The following is a 20,574-nucleotide window of genomic DNA, read 5'->3' as shown; positions in this document are numbered from 1 at the left end:
GCGTTACGTATACACTAATGGACATTAAAATTGCTACACCACGAAGATGACGTGCTACAGACGCGACATTTGACCGACAGGAAGAAGATGCTGTGATATGCAAATGATTAGCTTTTCAGATCATTCACACAAGGTTGGGGCCTGTGGCGACACCTACAACGTGCTGGCATGAGGAAAGTTTTCAACCGATTTCTCATACACAAACAGCAGTTGACCGGCGTTGCCTAGTGAAACGTTGTTGTGATGCCACGTGTAAGGAGGAGAAATGCGTACCATCACGTTTCAGACTTTGATAAAGGTCGGATTGTAGCATGTCGCTATTGCGGTTTATCGTATCGCGACATTGCTGCTCGCGTTGGTCGATATCCAATGACTGTTAGCAGAATATGGAATCGGTGGGTTCAGGAGGGTAATACGGAACGCCGTGCTGGATCCCAACGGCCTCTTATCACTAACAGTCGAGATGACAGGCATCTCATCCGCATGGCTGTAACGGATCGTGCAGCCTTGTCTCGATCCCTGAGTCAACAGATTGGGAAGTTTTCAAGACAACAACCAGCTGCACGAACAGTTCGACGACGTTTGCAGCAGCATGGACTATCAGCTCGGAGACCATGGCTGCGGTTACCCTTGACCCTGCATCACAGACAGGAGCGCCTGCGATGTTGTACTCAACGACGAACCTGGGTACACGAATGGTAATACGTCATTTTTTAGGATGAATCCAGGTTCTGTTTACAGCATTATCATGGTCGCATCCGTGTTTGGCGACATCGCGGTGAACGCACATTGGAAGCGTGTATTCGACATCGCCATACTGGCGTATCACCCGGCGTGATGGTATGGGGTGCCATTGGTTACACGTCTCGGTCACCTCTTGTTCGCATTGACGGCAGTTTCAACAGTGGACGTTACATTTCAAATGTGTTACGACCCGTGGCTCTACCCTTCATGCGATCCCTGTGAAACCCTACATTTCAGTAGGATAATGCACGACCGCATGTTGCAGGTCCTGTACGGGCCTTTGTGGATACAGAAAATGTTCGACTGCTGCCCTGGCCAGCACATTCTGCAGATGTCTCGTCAATTGAAAACGTCTCGTCGATGGTGGCCGAGCAACTGGCTCATCACAATACGCCAGTCACTACTCTTGATGAGCTGTGGTATCGTGTTGAAGCTGCGTAGGTAGCTGTACCTGTAGACGCCATCCAAGCTCTGTTTGACTCAATGCCCAGGCGTATCAAGGCCGTTATTACGGCCAGAGGTGGTTGTTCCGGGTACTGATTTCTCAGGATCTATGCACCCAAATTGCGTGAAAATGTAATTACATGTCAGTTCTAGTATAATATATTTGTCCAATGAATACCCGTTTATCATCCGCATTTCTTCTTGATGTAGCAATTTTAGAAAAATAACCATGCATTGACACATGAAATGGAAACTATCACGTAATATCAGTGCGTGTTGAATGAGTGTAGAATAACATTAACCGTAGGTTTAATGTTTTAGCATGTGATGTTCATGTTACGTTCGGCTAACAGGGGCCTACGGAATACGGCTCTCACTTCATTCACTTGTGAATTCCGGAATTGTTAAACTACGTATGTCCGTACACTTTAGAGGAAATCTCCCGAAAGCACACACTAATCTGCTTAGTTTAAAATACCTTTTTCATTGAGGAGATTTAGGGCCGCCGGCTTCCTCCCACGTACCGCTCTCGCAGCTTGGCATTGCTGGGACTGAAATAATTACAACAAGAGCGGAAACATTTAGGTACTTTCCACTCAACATCCGCAAATTCCCGTAATGGGAAAGACAGTTTGCTGGAGGACATAATGAAACGTGGCGCCCGCAGAGCACCTCACAGAGATTTCCCGAGAACAAGTATTCACAAAGGAGCTCTTGTGCAAAGGTCCGCTAGCACCTTGTTTCCACCTCTGTCTCAAACTTCACAAATAAGGAAATAATTCGGATCTGCAGCTTTCAGAGTAAATACAGTAAATACTCTCATTACGTGTGATTCTCTTCTCCACTGGTCTCCTCCCATCTCCGCACACACATAAAAACACCACATATCTCCATATTTCAAATCTTCAGATTATTTCCTGCGAGGGTACGTTATTCCTCCTACTCGATAACTTTAGCACATACGTGTGACCACCAATAGTGTTTGCGCGCTCAAACACAGTTTTTACAACAAATAGGTATTACTGCGTTATAAACTCTGTGTGAAACGATGTTATCAAGAAGGCAGTTCTTAAGATCATCTACTATAATATCTTTTTCCAAGAATATAACCACTGTTCACACTTACGAGTGCTAGCTAGTTCACAGCATAGTTCGCATAATTATTCCATTCCAGTTTGTCTATCTTCTTAGGCAAATTCCCACTGGCTGTCCATCAGGAAATACAGTACGCATTTCCTACACGCTAAGCACATTAATACTGTAATAATACCTCTGGTGATCTATGATTCTTCAGATGACAAATTTATCATTTATATGCAGACTTTAACCCCATCCCTCTCCATGTTTGTGGTCTCCCGAAGTATTGATACTCGTTGGAAAATCACCCGTATCTACGATTAAAGTAATTTCTAGTTGTCTGAAAAGTCACTGCAGCACTAGAGCTAAATGGTTCCTTTTGTTGTTCAACGGCCAATATCCATCCATGTACTAGTCTAAAAGATGCTATTGCTCGATCTTGAACCAGTATTAACTCCACTTTCCTCTTCCCCGTCCATCGTTGGAGAATGGGATTTGTAAATGTTTAGCTGTAACTGGTGGCTTTGTGACTGGACTACTTTTGAAATCTAATGTTTTATTGCCTGCTCGGAATTATTTCTTTTCCTCTTGAAGACACTTCTGTTCCACCCATTTCCTACCAAATGTTAGTAAGCCTGTAAACATCTCACCAAAACCTGCTGCACTGTTTTCGTTTAAACCATTCTCTGCATACACTGAAAATTGCTGTTTATCTTGTGTTTTTCCACATCTATGCTGTTTTTATCTTCAGTTATACTACCAGTGATTTGTTTCCACTTGCTTCAAGTCGCTAATTCCCAGCAGTTATGAAGTCTCCGTACTGTTTCCATAGTCCTGTTTCCTACTGAATTACACACTGGCACAAAGGTTGTAACGTCCCCTTAGAAAAATTATACATGACTGTGCTTAAACTGACACACAATTTTTTTAGCGCAACGCAATCTGACTTTCAATAATCTCTACAAGAGAATGGCCCTGACTAACATTAACCTATACCTTTCACAAATCACTTACCTCACAAAAATCTTCGTTACTCGAACTACTGCAATACAGCGAGCGCCACTACTGCCAGCTAAATAAAAGATTCAAACTACTGAAGGCACTAACTACTGATAGGCATAGTTAGCAAAAGAAAGATTTTGATAGAGAACAAACAATGTATTTACAATAATAGTGTTCAAAAGTCATAATATATATATATAGCAGTTCATGACATCCATTCTTACAAATGTACTGTTTGTGATGGACACACGTCCAGATCATCCGCTCGCAAAAATCCGCCATCTCACTTCCCCACATCCACCACTGCTGGAGGCTCACCTCCAACTGTGCAACGCTACGCGCTGTTAACATCCAGGTGCCCAACACTACAATAGCGAATGTTACAACAATGACACCCAGCCACAGACTGCACACAGCACAGCCAGTGATTTTCATACAGAGCGCTACATGGCGTTCGTTACCAATACAAAAACCTAAACAGCCTACTTACAAGGTATCTGCCATTTCGAAATTTACATTGGTAAGCAGATATGTGAGGCTGTTATGAAGTTCATTAGGTATTTGAAAGTTGCTGTCATTACATCCATTTCGCTTTTAAATATATATTGTCACGTATGCGAAACACTGTTTATCAGCTCAAAACATAATAATTTGAAGTTATTTTACACTAAACGTTCCTACGGCCGGAGAGTCCTGAAAACAACTAAGAGCAATTAAAAATTCGTCGTCTCAGGTTATGGTCTCATTGCAGTATTGGCTCGACATCCAATTCGTTAGCGGCTTCTAAATACAGCTATTTCGAGTCGAACGAACTGACAGCGCGACGGCGTGAATAACACGTGTGCAAGTGATAGCACTCGTTAAATTGGCAGCTGGTGGCCAATGGAAATGCCGTATCCCAGTTTTAATCATGGACGTAGTGCGCAATTTCTCGCGTCACTGGAGGAGCGACAAATACTGATAGACGTAATTGCACGTCAAGGACAGGATGAAAAATGAAAGAAGAAAAATGAGAAAAGGAGAGAGCGTGGATGAGGAAAGAGAGGAGCAGAAAATGAGAGAGAGGAATATGGGAAGGAGGGTGGGGGGGGGGGGGGGGGAGGATCGAGAAAGAAGGAAATAATGAATATTGAAGAATAATTCTTAATATTTACTCGAACATTAAGAATATATTTAAATGGAGTTCCTTACACCATAACGCGAAAGGGAAGTCTAGTAAACAAATGCTCTTAAGCGCATACCTTACGGGGAGGTTTATGGTACTATCTTTGCCCCGAAAAAAGCATGTTATTTGAGAATATTTTTCTCTGCGTGTGTTATAGATATCAATGTCAAATTTTGTCCAAATGTTTGTTGATATTTCCTCTACAAACTGGCATTTTTTCGACCGGAAATATTGAAGAGAAAAGGTGGAAGTGCCGTCGGAACGAAACAAAATTTCGTTGTAGACCTCCACGCACGGTGTGTCACAGGTCAGCCGGCTCGTCTGAAATCAAAATTCAGTTGAAGTTAGCGAAGTATATAAGATTCTTTAGGAGTTGTACCTCGCTTAAGGTATTTGGACCATAGGAAATAAACTGGCGGCCATTTGAAAAAAATAGGAGTTTTCTCATCTATTTTTCAAATTCGTCGGCCAAGTAAAAATATTTGTAGTTGATGGATCTAAATAAAAGTGGTACAACTCTTAGACAATTTCGTTAGCTTCGTCGGAAACAAAGAACCTTACCAATCGGTACATTAGTTTTGAAGTTACCATACCGCGCGATAAAACGAACGTCATTTCGATAAAAACGCGTTTGAAGTTTTGACTACATATAAATGCAATATTACGTTACCGCAAGTACAGTAGCTCGCATACTAACAACCACTCATGATAAAACTACTGATATGCCACCACAGCTGCATGTACAGGTTCATAAGCTGTGTTCATCCATGATTCTAATGATTTAAATGGTTCATATGGCTCTGAGCACTATGGGACTTAACATCTGAGGTCATCAGTCCCCAGAACTTAGAACTACTTAAACCTAACTAACCTAAGAACATCACACAAATCCATGGCCGAGGCAGGATTCGAACCTGTGACCGTAGCGGTCGCGGGGTTCCAGACTGAAGCGCCTGGAACCGCTCGGCTTATAATTATTTAAACGACTGGGATATCAAGGAAATGGCAGCTGGCGTTGGTGCCGTGGGAACACAGTAGTTTTTGTGGGCGAAATAGTGAGGAAGGGCCAAATAAAAGGTTAGAGGGAAAGCGAAGTGGTAGAGGGAAGAAGACGAAAAAGAAGAGGCGGAGGAGGACTGGAGCGCAGGGGATAGGAATGTACGAAAGGAAAGGATGAAACGAATGGGCTTGGACTTCTTTTAAGCAACAGGTAGCGTCGTTGATTAGTATTCAAAACAATCTCGGTCCCGGGTTCGAAGCCCGCCACCGCTTAAATTTTGGTTAATTATCAGCATTCGCGCCGAAGAATTGCGGCGTAAGAAGTCACCCTCATTCTGCCAAGGTCTTGTCGAAGAGGGCAGAGGAGCGAACAGACATTCGGGCACTCTGTTGTACTTGGAGTGGGAAACTGACCCAAAGGGCGGAAGAAACAGTTATGATCAACCGCCCGAGAGTGCAGAAGACAATGAAAACCCCTGTTTTAAAGACACATAACGTGTACCAATAGAACATTTGGCCCGTAACTGAAAAAGTGTCATGATGATGTCTTCTTTGACAAAAGATTCCGGAATAGTTTCCCACTGGAACAGAAGAGAATCGAAGATATGGTGCTACAGACGACTTTGAAAATTAGGTGGACTGGCAAGGTAAGGAATGAAAAGGTTCTGTGCAGATTCGGAGAAGAAAGGAATATGTGGGAAATACTGACAAGGAGAAGGGGCATGATGATAGGATATCTGTTGCGACGTCAGGGAATGACTTCCTTGGTACTAGAGGGAGCTGTAGAGAGCAAAAACAGTAGAGGAAGACTAGTAATGGAACACATCCAGCGCCGGCCGGAGTGGCCGAGCGGTTCTAGGCGCTACAGTCTGGACCCGCGCGACCGCTACGGTCGCAGGTTCGATTCCTGCCTCGGGCATGGATATGTGTGATGTCCTTAGGTTAGTTAGGTTTAAGTAGTTCTAAGTTATAGGGGACTGATGACCTCAGAAGTTAAGTCCCATAGTGCTCAGAGCCATTTGAACCATTTGAATATATCCAGCAGATAATCGAGGACGTAGGTTGAAAGTGCTACTCTGTAATAAAGAGGTTATCACAGCAGAGGAAACCATGCCTGACTGACTCAAAAGGACAAAAAAAGCAGAAGCTCCATAAGATCAACCTAGGTCTAGTATAGTGACTCTTGTTTCTTATTTCCAGCTACTAGGTGGAGTCATCTTTGTTATGCCAAGTGCGCCAAGGCAAGGAAAACCAAATGAATATTATTGTGAATTTGTTGTTTTACGTAATAAAATGAAGCACCTACAGCCGTCAATTTGGTGTTATTTTAATATATTTTTCGGTGACTCAATACACCATCTCCATGCCTTAACTCTGATGGGATGGAGTTTCTCTATTCATTTGGTTGTCGATGTTTGCAGACACAACATCGCTTTTACAATATTCTAGCAAGCCAGTTCATAGGTCTGGTTGCTGGTGGGAACGTATATACTATTGTAGTTCACCTCTTCAGTGTCAATAAAGGCCCAAAGAGGTGTATTGAGTCATCGAAACTGGTTGTAATATAATAAAATAACATCAAAGCGTCGACTTTGAGTGTTTCGCTGCATTATTTAAGTTAACGTCCGAAGTCCCCCAGGCCGTCAATCAGAAGGATGCACATAGAAAAAAATGTTATTTGGTTTGTTACGGTTTTACTTTGATCGGTGGAGGAACAATGAAAAAGGAATTTCATTACTGTTGCACGCAATGTGATATCGCACTGTGTGATGTTCCATGTTTGGAACTGAAACATAGAAAAGGGAGTAACAAAACAGTGTACCAGTTACTTCATTGTATAGTGATGTTGATCTCATTAATCAAATAAAGAGGGGAAGGGTAAGCAGCGGTAAGAATTAAACAAGAAACTGACAGGGACGGAGGCTTTGAAGCCAGCTAACCAAGTTATCGCATTCAGAGAAAACAACGATCCGATATCTGAAGATGGCACCCACTTCGGCCGAAGCCAATCTCGATATTCTTACAACAGCGACTAAATTCAGGAGCATTGCTAGGTATTTTGCCATCCTAGGCGGGGAAACAAACTGCAACCCTTCTTTTTTACTACCATCGGTCTACCCGTTATCTCCCTCCTGCCTGCACCATCATCAAAATCCAACGCCACAGAAATGCAAATCTTCTGTTCTGCTTTTAATCATTATACTGAGGTGACCAAACGACCTCATCTTCTGGGAACACTCGTGCTTTGTCCTAATTCCTTAAAAACAAAGACAACAAATGTTCTTAATTTATTATTTTTTGACCAAATTTTTTTTAAATTTCTGAAAAATAGAAGGAATATTCTGAACATCCTAGTACTCAACTGAATATCCCACTGCAACCAAATCTGGCAACAATTACTTATTTTCTTTAATTGCAAGAAAATGGACTAACAAAGGTGTGGAATGATTTTATGGCACGAATGAATTTTTTCTTGAATGCAGAAGTAATATTTTATTGCTGGGAGACGTACCGACGCATCATACTATCTCATCTGGATAATCGTGGTGTTATTTTGTTTCTGTTTTAATTGAAATACTTTTAGAATGAGGAATAAATCTCATCTTCTCCAGCATCCACTTTCGCCAAGTAGGTAAGGACTTGTTAATTAACTCTTTCGTATGCTTTTTAAAACGGTTCTGTGTTTTCATTTTTCCTCTTTTAACAATTTTTTCTCCTCGTTTGCTCAATTTTTTCGCTGCTTGATCTCAAATTAACTTTTTCCGCCTTGTACCGCCCACAAAACTTTGCCGCCTAGTCTTGCGTAAAGTCGACGGCAAACGGACCGTGCTGTCGAACGTCAACGTTGAGCGTGCCGAATTCAACGTGCTGGTGAACGCTCAGAAACGATGCAGCTTGAGCATACGGCACGTGCGTCTTAACGTGGTATACGCGATCACAGCTCACTCCAGCGGCATTTCACGGCTGTCTCTGGCTCGCAAATCACACTGTTTACGAAAGGGACGGACGTAAAATGCGTACGTTAGAGCTATCATAACACACATTTCCTCCGCTGTTCACACGTTAGTCACGTGGTTCTATCGGTGGTACTCATTACTAAAAACTAATATCCATGGAAATGTTATAAGGTCTGGTCAATATCATGTCTGGTCAATAAGGACACCGGGTTATAAAATTTCCATTGTAAATACTGAGATAAATTTATAATAGTTCTCCACGTAAGATATAAACTATTTCCTCGTTCTGATTTTTGGGTAAAATCCTAAGGTCATTCTTACTCGATCACCGTTCTTATTCAACAGTGGAACATGATTTCGGAAGAAGGCCTTCTGACCGAAAGCTTATATGTTTAAGTCTTTTTGTTGTGCCTCCCAGCGACTCAATGTCTCTGCCACATGGTGAGTTGCAATATAATCTCCTCATAAAACTGTCATTCTTCCATCCTGGATTTTCCATTGTTTTAAAATTTAAAACAAGAAATTGCAAAAGTCTTACTGCAAGTAGTGCAAGGCGGTTTGTAGATATCGCCAATCGCACAAACTCACTCCTCAGAAAAAGCGCACTTATTTATAGAATATACTTTTATTAAACTAACAAGAAAGAATCAGAGCCAGTCAGAAAACGCGAAAGATAGAAAGAAATTTGATGCAGTGAGATGCAAATAGCAAACGATCAGCCCATTCCTCGCGATACTACGGCTATACTGATTGTGCGACACCGACCACGACTGATAACGCCACCATGCTTTGCATCCTACCTTCTGAAACCTTTAATCGTAGATCTGTTATTAACTGCGAGCTTTAATCGTAGACATTAACTAACATTTAATTACAGCAAATCGTACCAAGAACACTGCATGTCTTATGGAACCTTAGTGTGCCATCAACCTGTAACGTCGTACTTTCATAAAACGCAAGTTAGAATAATCCTTTAACCTCCACTATGACGGATCACCTCATTTTATTGCAACAATCCATATAATTAACGACCGATTTTCTAGAGATTCTCAATTTTCTGATGCTTGGAAAAGGCATATATACACGTGGACTTTAACTGAAAGCCTATTTGGCGTCCCGCGACTCTGTACTGTAGAGAGATGGCGTACGACGCGCACGAGAAAGACAAGCCGTGGTGCGTACATCACGAAAGTAGGCCTGAGCTGGCTCGCTCGGTCAGCTCAGCAGACAAACTGCGTTTCTACACCTGTAAACTCGGAATAGGTGTTTACGCACGAACAAGAATTGCATCTTCTACTGGATTCTGCTATTAGTGTTTATTAGTGCTACAACGATCGTAAGTTCAAATGGTTCAAATGGCTCTGAGCACTATGGGACTTAACATCTATGGTCATCAGTCCCCTAGAACTTAGAACTACTTAAATCTAACTAACCTAAGGACACCACACAACACCCAGTCATCACGAGGCAGAGAAAACCCCTGACCCCGCCGGGAATCGAACCCGGGAACCCGGGCGCGGGAAGCGAGAACGCTACCGCACGACCACGAGCTGCGCAACGTAAGTCCTACTAATAATTTGTTATGTGAATGCGTGGTGTCTAGTCTTTCTGACATGTCCGAAAGAACAGACACTATTCAGAATCAACTGCTGTGAAACATTGTATGTAAGTTGAAGAGAATCACTGCTGCCACCTGCAGCAGAATATGGATTTGATTGTTTGGGGGGAAGAGACCAAACAGCGAGGTCATCGGTCTCATCCGATTAGGGAAGGTCAGGGAAGGAAGTCGGCCGTGCCCTTTCAAAGGAACCATCCCGGCATTTGCCTGGAGCGATTTAGGGAAATCACGGAAAACCTAAATCAGGATGGACGGACGCGGGATTGAACCGTCGTCCTCCCGAATGCGAGTCCAGTGTGCTAACCACTGCGCCACCTCGCTCGGAAGCAGAATATGACGCGGAATCAGGGGCCACCAGTGAAAGTCTCTACCGGACCGGGATCTGAAATCCCCTGCTTACTACGTAGGTGCGTTAACCACTGCACCATCCGGAACACAGCGTGATCGCAACTGCGAGGACTATCTGGGCACGCCTCACGGCCGATCCACATCCTCAGCGAGCTCCACCTATCCGCTGCCCTGTCCATTGACTGCTGATCCCCACAGGAAATCGGATGTATTTGTGTATCCAAGGTGAGTCCATTACCCAGATAGGCGTATCAGTTATATGAACACGTGGTACCTGTTCTTCCGGACATTTTCTTTTTCAGTGTGGCCGCACAAATATGTCCGATCTCCTGTGGGAATCTCAGAGTAGCGAACGTGGAGTTAAAAGACAGGGACCTCGGATAGGTGGCGGTCGGTTAAATGTGGATCGGCCGTGAGGCGTGCTGAGATAGTCCGCGCAATTGCGGAAACGCTGTGTCCTGGATGGTGCGGTGGTTAACGAACCTGCGTAGTAAGGAGTCAATCCCGCCTTTGAATCACAGTGTGGTACACATTTTCGCTCGTCGCCGCCTATTCCGCATAATGTCCCGCTGCAGCTGATTGCAGAGATCCCCCATCAATTTACATGCAATCTGTTATGACTGTATTGGGTGCAATAAAATTAAAAACGCTGGAAGTATGAATTAAAGATGGCCTTCAGTGAGAAAGTTTCGTGTTTTGTTAAATTCACGGTACATTTCGGACTCTGTGGGTCCATCATAAGGTGTACTTTGTCTAAATACACGCCTTAATTTTTTCTCTTGAATGAAGTGAAAACGTTTGATGTTAGGTTATTAATTTCGTAAGTCTTACGAAATTAATAACCCGGCATCAAACGTTTTCATGACAGGAAGTCTCACGAAATTCATAACCTGACGTCAAACGTTTTCGTGACACGAATATGCATTTCACTTAAAACAAGAGAAAAAAATGAAACACGCATTAAGACAAATTACACCTGATGATGGAGCCACAGGATCCGAAATGTATCATGAATTTAATGAAACACGAGAAGTTGTGACTGAAGGCAATTTTTAATTCATACTTCCAGTATACTGAAGCTACGAAATATGGAAAAAATTAATATAAAATTAAACTCATGCTAAAATGATTATCAGTTGAATGAGGCACTACGTCTTGTATGTGGGGAGGAATGTTAACCAGACGAGACTGAGTGCTATAAACGAGCTGTTATATCTTTTATGCGGTTCGAAAATGGTTCAAATGGCTCTGAGCACTATGGGACTTAACATCTGAGGTCGTCAGTCCAATAGAACTCAGAACTACTTAATCCTTACTAACCTAAGGACATCACACACATACATGCCCGAGGCAGGATTCAAACCTGCGACCGTAGCGATCGCGACTGAAGTGCCTAGAACAGCTCGGCCACTCCGACCGGCCTGTCATGTGGAACACAGGTCTTAAATTACAGTAGACCGCACATTTTTGTATTTGTTTGTAGAGCTATTAATCAGTAAAACTCCATAAAAACAGATTCCAATAGAACATGCACTCCTCGTTAGTATGCAAACACCCAGTTACGAGTTAACATGTGTAGGTCGTCTGCTAAGCTGTGCGAGTGAGCGAGCTAGCTCAGTCCTGCCCCCGTGACGTACGCGCCGCAGCCTGTCTTCCCAACACCGACTCAATGGAAGGCCTCGGCACTTGCTGGTGACGTCACGTCAGCCAGGCACGGCGAACGCCAGGTCTGTTGCAGGCAGAAACGCCTGGGCGTGCTTATCACTATAAATCTCTTATTTTTGGACAAAATGTTTGGCATTGTTTTGGATTCTGCAGTTTTATTTAGGTGAAAGATTTTCTTACTATCGTAAAGCTACAAATGAAGATTATAGTTTTGTATTACTGAATCTTGTCGAAACAAACTTAGATCAATATGAGAAGATGCTTTGCCCCATTGCAAGCTTCGGAAATTTTACATTCAAGTAACTATATTTACTTGATCATTTTGTTACCGAAACTTACCCCATGCTCCTTACAATTAATTCGTTTCACTATTTATTTTCGTTTGACATCGTCACTGGAAATGTAAACTAATTTACATGTGTAAATGTCCAACTGTTGCCAGTCATTAGATTACAGCCGTTTTCAACGAAAGGAATTCTAAACAGGAAACAAAATAGCTTCATAGATCGAAAATACTGCTGAGCTTAAACTTTTTTAAACATGCACATTAGAAAAGATAAATATTCCCCTCTTGCAACTGAAAGGAGAAACTTTATATGATAAAATAATTTTATTTGATAAAACAAGTATCTCTCTTTTGCCTCTTCTTCTGTCCCCCACCCCCTCCCCCAACATGTACAATCGCCAGATATTTTTTTAACATTCGGTGCTCCTCACCCCATAGTCAACGAAGATACCTGAAGAAGAGCACCAATATGTTCACAGTTTCTTGTAAAATTAACCCAGTACAAACGTAACTTTCTCAGATTTACAAATAAAGTAAGGAAGCACGAATTCTGTTGCTGCTATACCATGAAGTTGTTTTTGTATGTCAATCCTTAAAACAGGTGGAAATTTAAGTTCAGGAGTAGACTATTTGTTAAGAAGTGTAATGAATTGCACAATTAATTAATTGCAGAAATCTCTAAGAACAATGTGTGTTGGTCAACTAACGCCAATAGTTTCACATTTTCTTGTGCCAGAGAGGGAGACACCACCATTGTGAGTATGCCTGCAACAGACTTGGCGTTCGCCGTGCCTAGCTGACGTGACGTCACGAACAAGCACCGAGGCCTTCCTTTGAGTCGGTGTTGGTCTTTCTCGTGGGCTTCGGATGGCGTGCATGTGACGTAAGTGGCGTTCTCCATCTCATTGGTCAACGTTCAAACGCGCGTTCAAGAGTATCTGGCATGCTGGATATTGCTCTGCACGTTCGGAAAGACTCTGCAACGTGCTGTCCGCAGCTCGTGGTCGTGCGGTAGCGTTCTCGCTTCCCACGCCCGGGTTCCCGGTTTCGATTTCCGGCGGGGTCAGGGATTTTCTCTGCCTCGTGATGACTGGGTGTTGTGTGATGTCCTTAGGTTAGTTAGGTTTAAGTATTTCTAAGTTCTGACTGGAACACTCACTTTCAAATTCTAAAGGTGGCAGGGGTAAAATACAGGGAGCGAAAGGCTATTTACAATTTGTACAGAAACCAGATGGCAGTTATAAGAGTCTAGGGGCATGAAAGGGAAGCAGCGGTTGAGAAGGGAGTGAGACAGGGTTGTAGCCTGTCCTCGAAGTTATTCAATGTGTATATTGAGCAAGCAGTAAAAGAAACAAAAGAAAAATTCGGGGTAGGTATTAAAATCCATGGAGAAGAAATAAAAACGTTGAGGTTCGCCGATGACATTGTAATTCTGTCAGAGACAGCAAAGGACTTGGAAGAGCAGTTGAACGGAATGGACAGTGTCTTGAAAGGAGAATATAAGATGAACATCGACAAAAGCAAAACGAGGATAATGGAATGTAGTCGAATTAAGTCGGGTGATGCTGAGGGAATTAGATTAGGAAATGAGACACTTAAAGTAGTAAAGGAGTTTTGCTATTTGGGAAGCAAAATAACTGATGATGGTCGAAGTAGAGAGGATATAAAATGTAGACTGGCAATGGGAAGGAAAGCGTTTCTGAAGAAGAGAAATTTGTTGACATCGAATATAGATTTAAGTGTCAGGAAATGGTTTCTGAAAGTATTTGTATGGAGTGTAGCCATGTATGGAAGTGAAACATGGACGATAAATAGTTTGGACAAGAAGAGAATAGAAGCTTTCGAAATGTGGTGCTACAGAAGAACGCTGAAGATTGGATGGGTAGATCACATAACTAATTAGGAGGTATTGAATAGAATTGGGGAGGAGTTCGTGGCACAACTTTACAAGAAGAAGGGACCGATTGGTAGGACATGTTCTGAGGCATCAAGGGATCACAAATTTAGCATTGGAGGGCAGCGTGGAGGGTAAAAATCGTAGAGGGAGACCAAGAACTGAATACAGTAAGCAGATTCAGAAGGATGTAGGCTGCAGTACGTGCTGGGAGATGAAGAAGCTTGCACAGGATAGAGTAGCATGGAGAGCTGTATCAGAACGGTCTCAGGACTGAAGACAACAACAACAGTTCTAAGTTCTAGGGGACTGATGACCATAGATGGTAAGTCCCATAGTGCTCAGAGCCATTTTTTTGCAACGTGCTTTTTATACGGTATGGCCTATGACGTCAGAATCACGGTACGCTCAACGCTCGAATGCGGTGTCGGTTTAGACGGCTTGATGGTAGAGACGGCTCTGAAATGGTTAGCCAGATGTAGATAGAGGGAGAGGCGTTACCTGCGGCACGGCGAGGCAGAGGGCGACGCACCAGACAGCGATGACGAGCTTGACGGCCCTGGACAGCTGGGAGAGGCCGCGCGCCTGGAACGGGTGGCAGATGGCCACGTAGCGCTCGACGGTGAAGGCGGTGATGGTGAGCACGGACGCGTTGGCCGACGTCTCGGCCGCGAAGCCCTGCAGCACGCACACGGCCTGGCCGAGCGCGTACGGCTGCACCCACATGTTGTACAGCTCGTGCGGCAGCCCGGACACGAGCAGCAGCAGGTCGCTGATGGCCAGGCTGAACAGGTAGTAGTTGGTGGCCGTGTGCAGGTGGCGGCTGCGCGCGATCACGGCGCACGTGCTCACGTTGCCCACCAGCCCCGCCGCCAGGATGGCCACGTACAGCGCCGTCATCGCCGCAGACACCAGCAGCGGGTCGCCGCCGTCGGCGGCCGTCGGCGGCGCCGTGCCGTTCACCGCCGACAGGTCACCGCTCGACGTCGCCGACAGCGCCAGCGGGGTGCTCGTCTCGCCCGTGTCCGAGGAATCCATGTTTCAAAGTGGCCGAGTCTTTCGAGCTCCGAGGCAACAACAGCGAACGTTCAACCCCCGGAAGTCTCGCTCCGACCACTCTCTACGACAGTCAACAGTTCCTCTTCTCCGTAAAGGCCACTGCTACAGCAAACACAGGAGTTCCGATTACTTCGTTTAACCGTTCACGACGTAATATTGTACTACAAGAGTTGGTGGAGATTGCGCTCTTTAGCCTGCCTCTTTCCACAATTCTCTTCAGTAGCAGAGCACTGAAAAAGAATCACACTAACCTCCGTAACGCTAACAGTTGTTTCTTTCGTGTACACCGGTGCGTCATAAGAAAATACGTTCACAAGAGAGAGAAAAAAAGAATTATTCCGCTTTTGATGAAAGTTAATGGCCACTAACTCCAGTTACAAACATTTGTATAATCTTCATTCAGATCACTTTCTTTCACTTCTCTCTCTACACCACTTGTTTCTTATGTAAGCCTCACGTAGTAAGCGACGTAAGAATGATTATCTCGGCACGTCAGTGTCGTCTCCATGCCCTTACGACAGCGGAATGGGTTATCGAAGACAGAATTATCCCGACACGAACTACAATCGACGCACTTGTCCTACCGCTTTTGAAGAAGATAGCTCGAATTCACTTCAAGCAAACACCACGCTAGTCTTATGTACCACACTACATGCCTTTTCCAAGGCTTCTCAAATCGCACAAAATACCATTTGCCTTCTAGTGGACACACATCTCATTTTGTCACCAAATGTCAATCGTCTAGCAAAATACGTGGCGATTGTAATGAGTCTTCGGTTACTTCGATGAAATGTGAAGCACAATGGTCTTACATATTTTTACTTTGATTGTCGAGTTCGTCTCCCCACTCTTGACAAAGAAAACTTTTTCACCAAACCTTCATACAGCTGTTAGATGTAGCCTCTAGAACACTAAATAAATAACTTTTTTACAGTATTTCACTATACAAAAGACCAGAGGGTTTCACACGTACCAAATAAAATTTAGGGTAATGATACTGTCATAAATTAAACGTTGTGCCCGCAGTACCACGATTGAGTTCAGAACGCCAATCCCGTCTTGCAGAGAAGATGTTTAGAAACTGCAAGGTTGCGAATGGTGTCTAGCTTGAATATTCTCGGTGCAATGAGAAACACAAAGGTCTCTTCTATTACTCTCTGAACACAATCTCCAGCAAATTCACATGCTGCAGCTACATCGAAAGCTTATCTCAACGATTGGAGAGCATCGTGAACGAGATTTATTATGCAGTACAGATTTATTTTCACATCCATACTTTCATTTATTTAAAAATTACTCTAGTCTTAGCATTTATTGTCGACATTATTTGTCATTTGGCACTGGTTGCAAGTCATTTGGCGTTATCTCTCCACTAAGAGGCTTTTTGCACACTAAACGCAGCGGGGGCGGTATTTTCGGCACCGACCCAAAATAACAACCATAAAAAAAAGCTCTCCGACGTAGCAGATATGACGTCCTGTGAGATGAACCTTGGCGAGTCCTCTAGATACTGTGGAGACTGTGATGGATAGCTGAGTGCCACTCAAAATATCCAGACGTCTAACTCTGTGCTGCCACTTCGCTAGGCTGTTCACAGGGATGCGATCACCACAGTTGAGCCAAATTCGAAATCACGTGCGATCACTCTCGTCTGCCACAGCTTGCGTTCTTTGGACGTAGTTCTCCTATGTCAGTATCTCTGAGAACAGTTCTGTTCCGAGATTTCACACACGGATACACCACACACGAGCGCGTGGAAGGTGATTGTGAAGTCCAAGTTTCGCCTCCTGCGACGTAAGTACTCTAGCATGGCATTCGATTTCCTCAGCGCTCTGTGCAAACAAGAGAGAAAATATAAAGTTACTAACTATAAAAAGCGAGCTATTGCATTTCTTTTACGTGCAGGAAAACTTTGTTAGCAATAAAAATAAGATTCGTTCCTTTTTAAGGTTAGTGATGCAACTGGTGTGACCGATACCTCTTCCCAGTTGTAGCTACAGCGATGGGAAACACCGCAGATATAACGAAAAAAATGGCCTGTGTCTTCTAACAAGCGTCATTTAAAGAGATCGTTAATTTGTTGATTGGTTACAGAGCCCGAGTACAGTGGCCATGTGAGACGTTATTCAGTCGAGGAGACTGAATTAATTTCCGCTGAAATTACGTCCGCAAATCTATTAATCTGAGACTGCGAATGATGTACTGGGTCCTAAGTGCATTAATCTCTGGCACTGCTCCAGCGTGGTCACTTTAAGATGGAACTAAACACGAGGTTCAACAAAGCAAATGGTGTTTTTGCTTCCGACAACAGAGGCAGTTGTGATGCTACAGGTGTGTGTTACATTGGTGAAATGACAAATAACTGTAATAAGGATTTACAAGATTAGCATTTCTTAGGTCAGTCGGCAGAAGTAGTCAAGAAATCGAAGTGTACGTTGCGAACTGGTTTCGGAATAGACATGGGCAATAACAGAGTGCAGTGCCCAGCTAGGAATCCAATGCCGAGTTATCTGTGGCGCTAATGCTATGCTCGTGAAATATTTATGTTGTTGTCACACGTCTGGCTTGGTGAGAGGGTGCAAAAGTGTGTCACCTTCAAAGATTTCGCAAGTCTTGACGCCACTGCGTCGAAAGTATTTCAGACTGGTTTTCAGAAAATGAAAGTTACTGATGTTTAGTTGTGTGTAACGTTCTTGATCACAGCTTTTGTAATTTGACATCGTCAGAGGCAATCATTCTAATTGATAAAAGAGTCTAGGAATGATCTTCCTCGATCGTCATAAAAAATTTTCAACCGCTTATCACCATAATAGTGCAGGGTGCATTCGGAAACACATTTGTATCAAGATTGCGTTGTTCCGAGCCTGTCAGCAGAGGGCATACGTGGCAAAAATATTTTCACTTTCAGTGAAATACGTACAGCAATGGACTCAGAACTTCAAAACTCGTCCTTTTCAAACACGTTGTTATCACACGCAACAGATCCCGTTCACGAATAGGAAAGAGAATTGCTTCAAATAATTTTCAAGTTCTTCCGGATATCGTTTTTGCGTGTTTGTGATTTTGGAATGCAAGTTATGTAACCTTAAGCGTTTAAAGTAATAAGATATTGTTTAAAGAGAAATGTCTGTTTGGACATAGGGACCTCCAATAAATTTTTATGAATCGACAGTAATGGACGGTATAATTTTATTCATTTGGAACTCAGAACACGTACTGCAGGCTAAAGGAAGAAAGAAAGGAAGACTAAACAGGGAATACGAAGTTTTATGAAAATCCAGGGAACATTTTCATTTCTAATCGACAACTAGTCAGAGAGCATTGTTGAATTTTACGAACTTGGGGAAGGAATTTGCTTCTTTCTTTCCTTCCTTCTTTCTTTCTTTCCTTCGTTCTTAGTGTAAAGTTACGCTACTAGAGGAAATTTGAATTTGAATCGCCCGATCGCCAATTGCTGCAGAGGAATTTGAAAATTGCTACTCTCGATTTGGAGTCCTGTGAACTAACTGCAGCGTAATCACGCTCGATTATAAGCTTTTAAAGAGATTTAAAAGTCTGTCAATTATTATGGAAAAGGTAAATACTGTTTACTGAGCCGAACGAAGAGTTCAAGTAGGTGCAAAGCTTTTTCACTGTCAGAGAGTTAGATTCCACAGACCCACCGGAAAGAGAGAGAGAGAGAGAGAGAGAGAGAGAGAGAGAGAGACATCCACTAACTTGGCTTGCAGCCTTAGAAGCGAGACCTGGCAGCTGACGTCTGTGTGCCGACTGCTGGTGCGATTGATGGATCCTCTGCACCGTGCATCAAAGCAGCTTTCAAGCAGTCACGCAGTGCTGTGATTTAGTCCTTGTCATCTCCGACTGCACCCTTGATGCAATTATAACTTCCATTATCGATTCCCTTGTGCTGCGCATATAATTGTAGGCATAAGACAAGATCCTGAAAACAACTGAAATAAGAAGTCACCCACTATCCTAATTGTTTATGATATTCTTATCAGATGTACAAGGCATAACCCTTTCAGGGAAACTTTTGATGAAACAAAGCGATATTCGAATACTAGGGAAAACTCTGATTAGAGATCTACACCAGTAAACTGAAGAAACACGAAGTAGCTCGATAATTAATTTAAATATAAATTTATTTCCAATGAAATTTTTGATGGTTGAAGACATAAAAAGTGTATGGTGAATATATAGAAAGAAATATTTACGCAATATTTGTCATCAGTAAATTATTACTTGTTGCTGGGTAGGCACGTGCTCAGTCCACTAAACGACTTATGAGAGTATTATTATTATTGTTTTCGGAGATTTAAAACCTAAACTTATTTTCATACCAGTTCTGTACCCTAAAAATTAAAGAAACAGTTGTTGAATGGGATTATGACTATTTTCCATGCCTAAAAATTAATCCAGTTCGTTATTAGTAGTAATAATATTATCTATCGACTTGTAAGATGCTTTAAGTGATCGTGTATTAAGATGGATGTCGATTATGAATGCAGTGAGGAAGCCCAAAATTTTGGGAAGGTTGGCTTATTATATTTAATCACTAAGAGAATTAGTCCAGAAGGAATACCCTCAACACATGAAGTCAAATAGCGAATTGCAACTCATTCTGAAGTAGACATGCAATATCTCCCTTATCTGGGAAGCAAATGTCTAAAATTTTCGGACAGTGTCATTAGTGTGACACAAATGCGAAAATAAAGAGTTTTTGGAAGGAGGCCAAGACATTGCATACACGCAGTATTTAAATTAAATGATGCTGTAATTGAATGCACCTTTGGAAAACAGTGTGGTTTAGAGAGACCTTGTCTGACCGAAAATGTAGCAACTCCCGTACTTCTACTCGCAATTAATTTAATGCTGTCCCTAGGCGCACCTTTTAGAGAGACTCCAAAAATTACGAGTGCGAGCGCGAGGCAGTTGACAGGGCCTCGTTTCCTTTAAAGGACGTCGCTGACGAGAACACTTTCATCCGCTTCAACACTCCAGCGCCTTCATATTACTCAGCGGCGGCTTCGACACACCACCACATCGTCACTGCACCCGACACGTAGGTTTCTTCACTTAAGCGTACTGCTTGTTAGTATCGTCGGGCGGAAAGTGATTTGCAGTCCACGACATTAGACGACGACACAACTGTGGGGTGAGACGCCTATCGAGGCGTGTTGCAGTGTGGCATAAACAACGGGCGACCGACTACACGCACCCGGACCCTCGCTGCCGCGCACGCGATCGCGATCACTCGCGCCTACGGAGCCTCGCCGGCGACTGGGCGAAGCGAACGAAGCCTCCGCCGCTCGTATA

At 43.2% G+C, this 20,574-nt stretch overlaps 1 protein-coding gene across 1 annotated transcript; it reads right to left on the bottom strand.

Annotated features, from left to right (window-relative positions):
- Positions 1-14,667: 14,667 nt before the first annotated feature.
- Positions 14,668-15,237, bottom strand: LOC126235359 (pyrokinin-1 receptor-like). Its single transcript, XM_049944081.1, has one exon. It carries the CDS (start codon positions 15,235-15,237, stop codon positions 14,668-14,670), a length of 570 nt encoding a protein of 189 aa, XP_049800038.1.
- Positions 15,238-20,574: the final 5,337 nt, after the last annotated feature.

This window comes from Schistocerca nitens, chromosome 2 (genome assembly GCF_023898315.1).
Source record: "Schistocerca nitens isolate TAMUIC-IGC-003100 chromosome 2, iqSchNite1.1, whole genome shotgun sequence".
Lineage (NCBI taxonomy): Eukaryota > Metazoa > Arthropoda > Insecta > Orthoptera > Acrididae > Schistocerca > Schistocerca nitens.
Note: the sequence above shows the minus strand (reverse complement) of the source record. Positions and strands in the feature narration are given on the sequence as shown.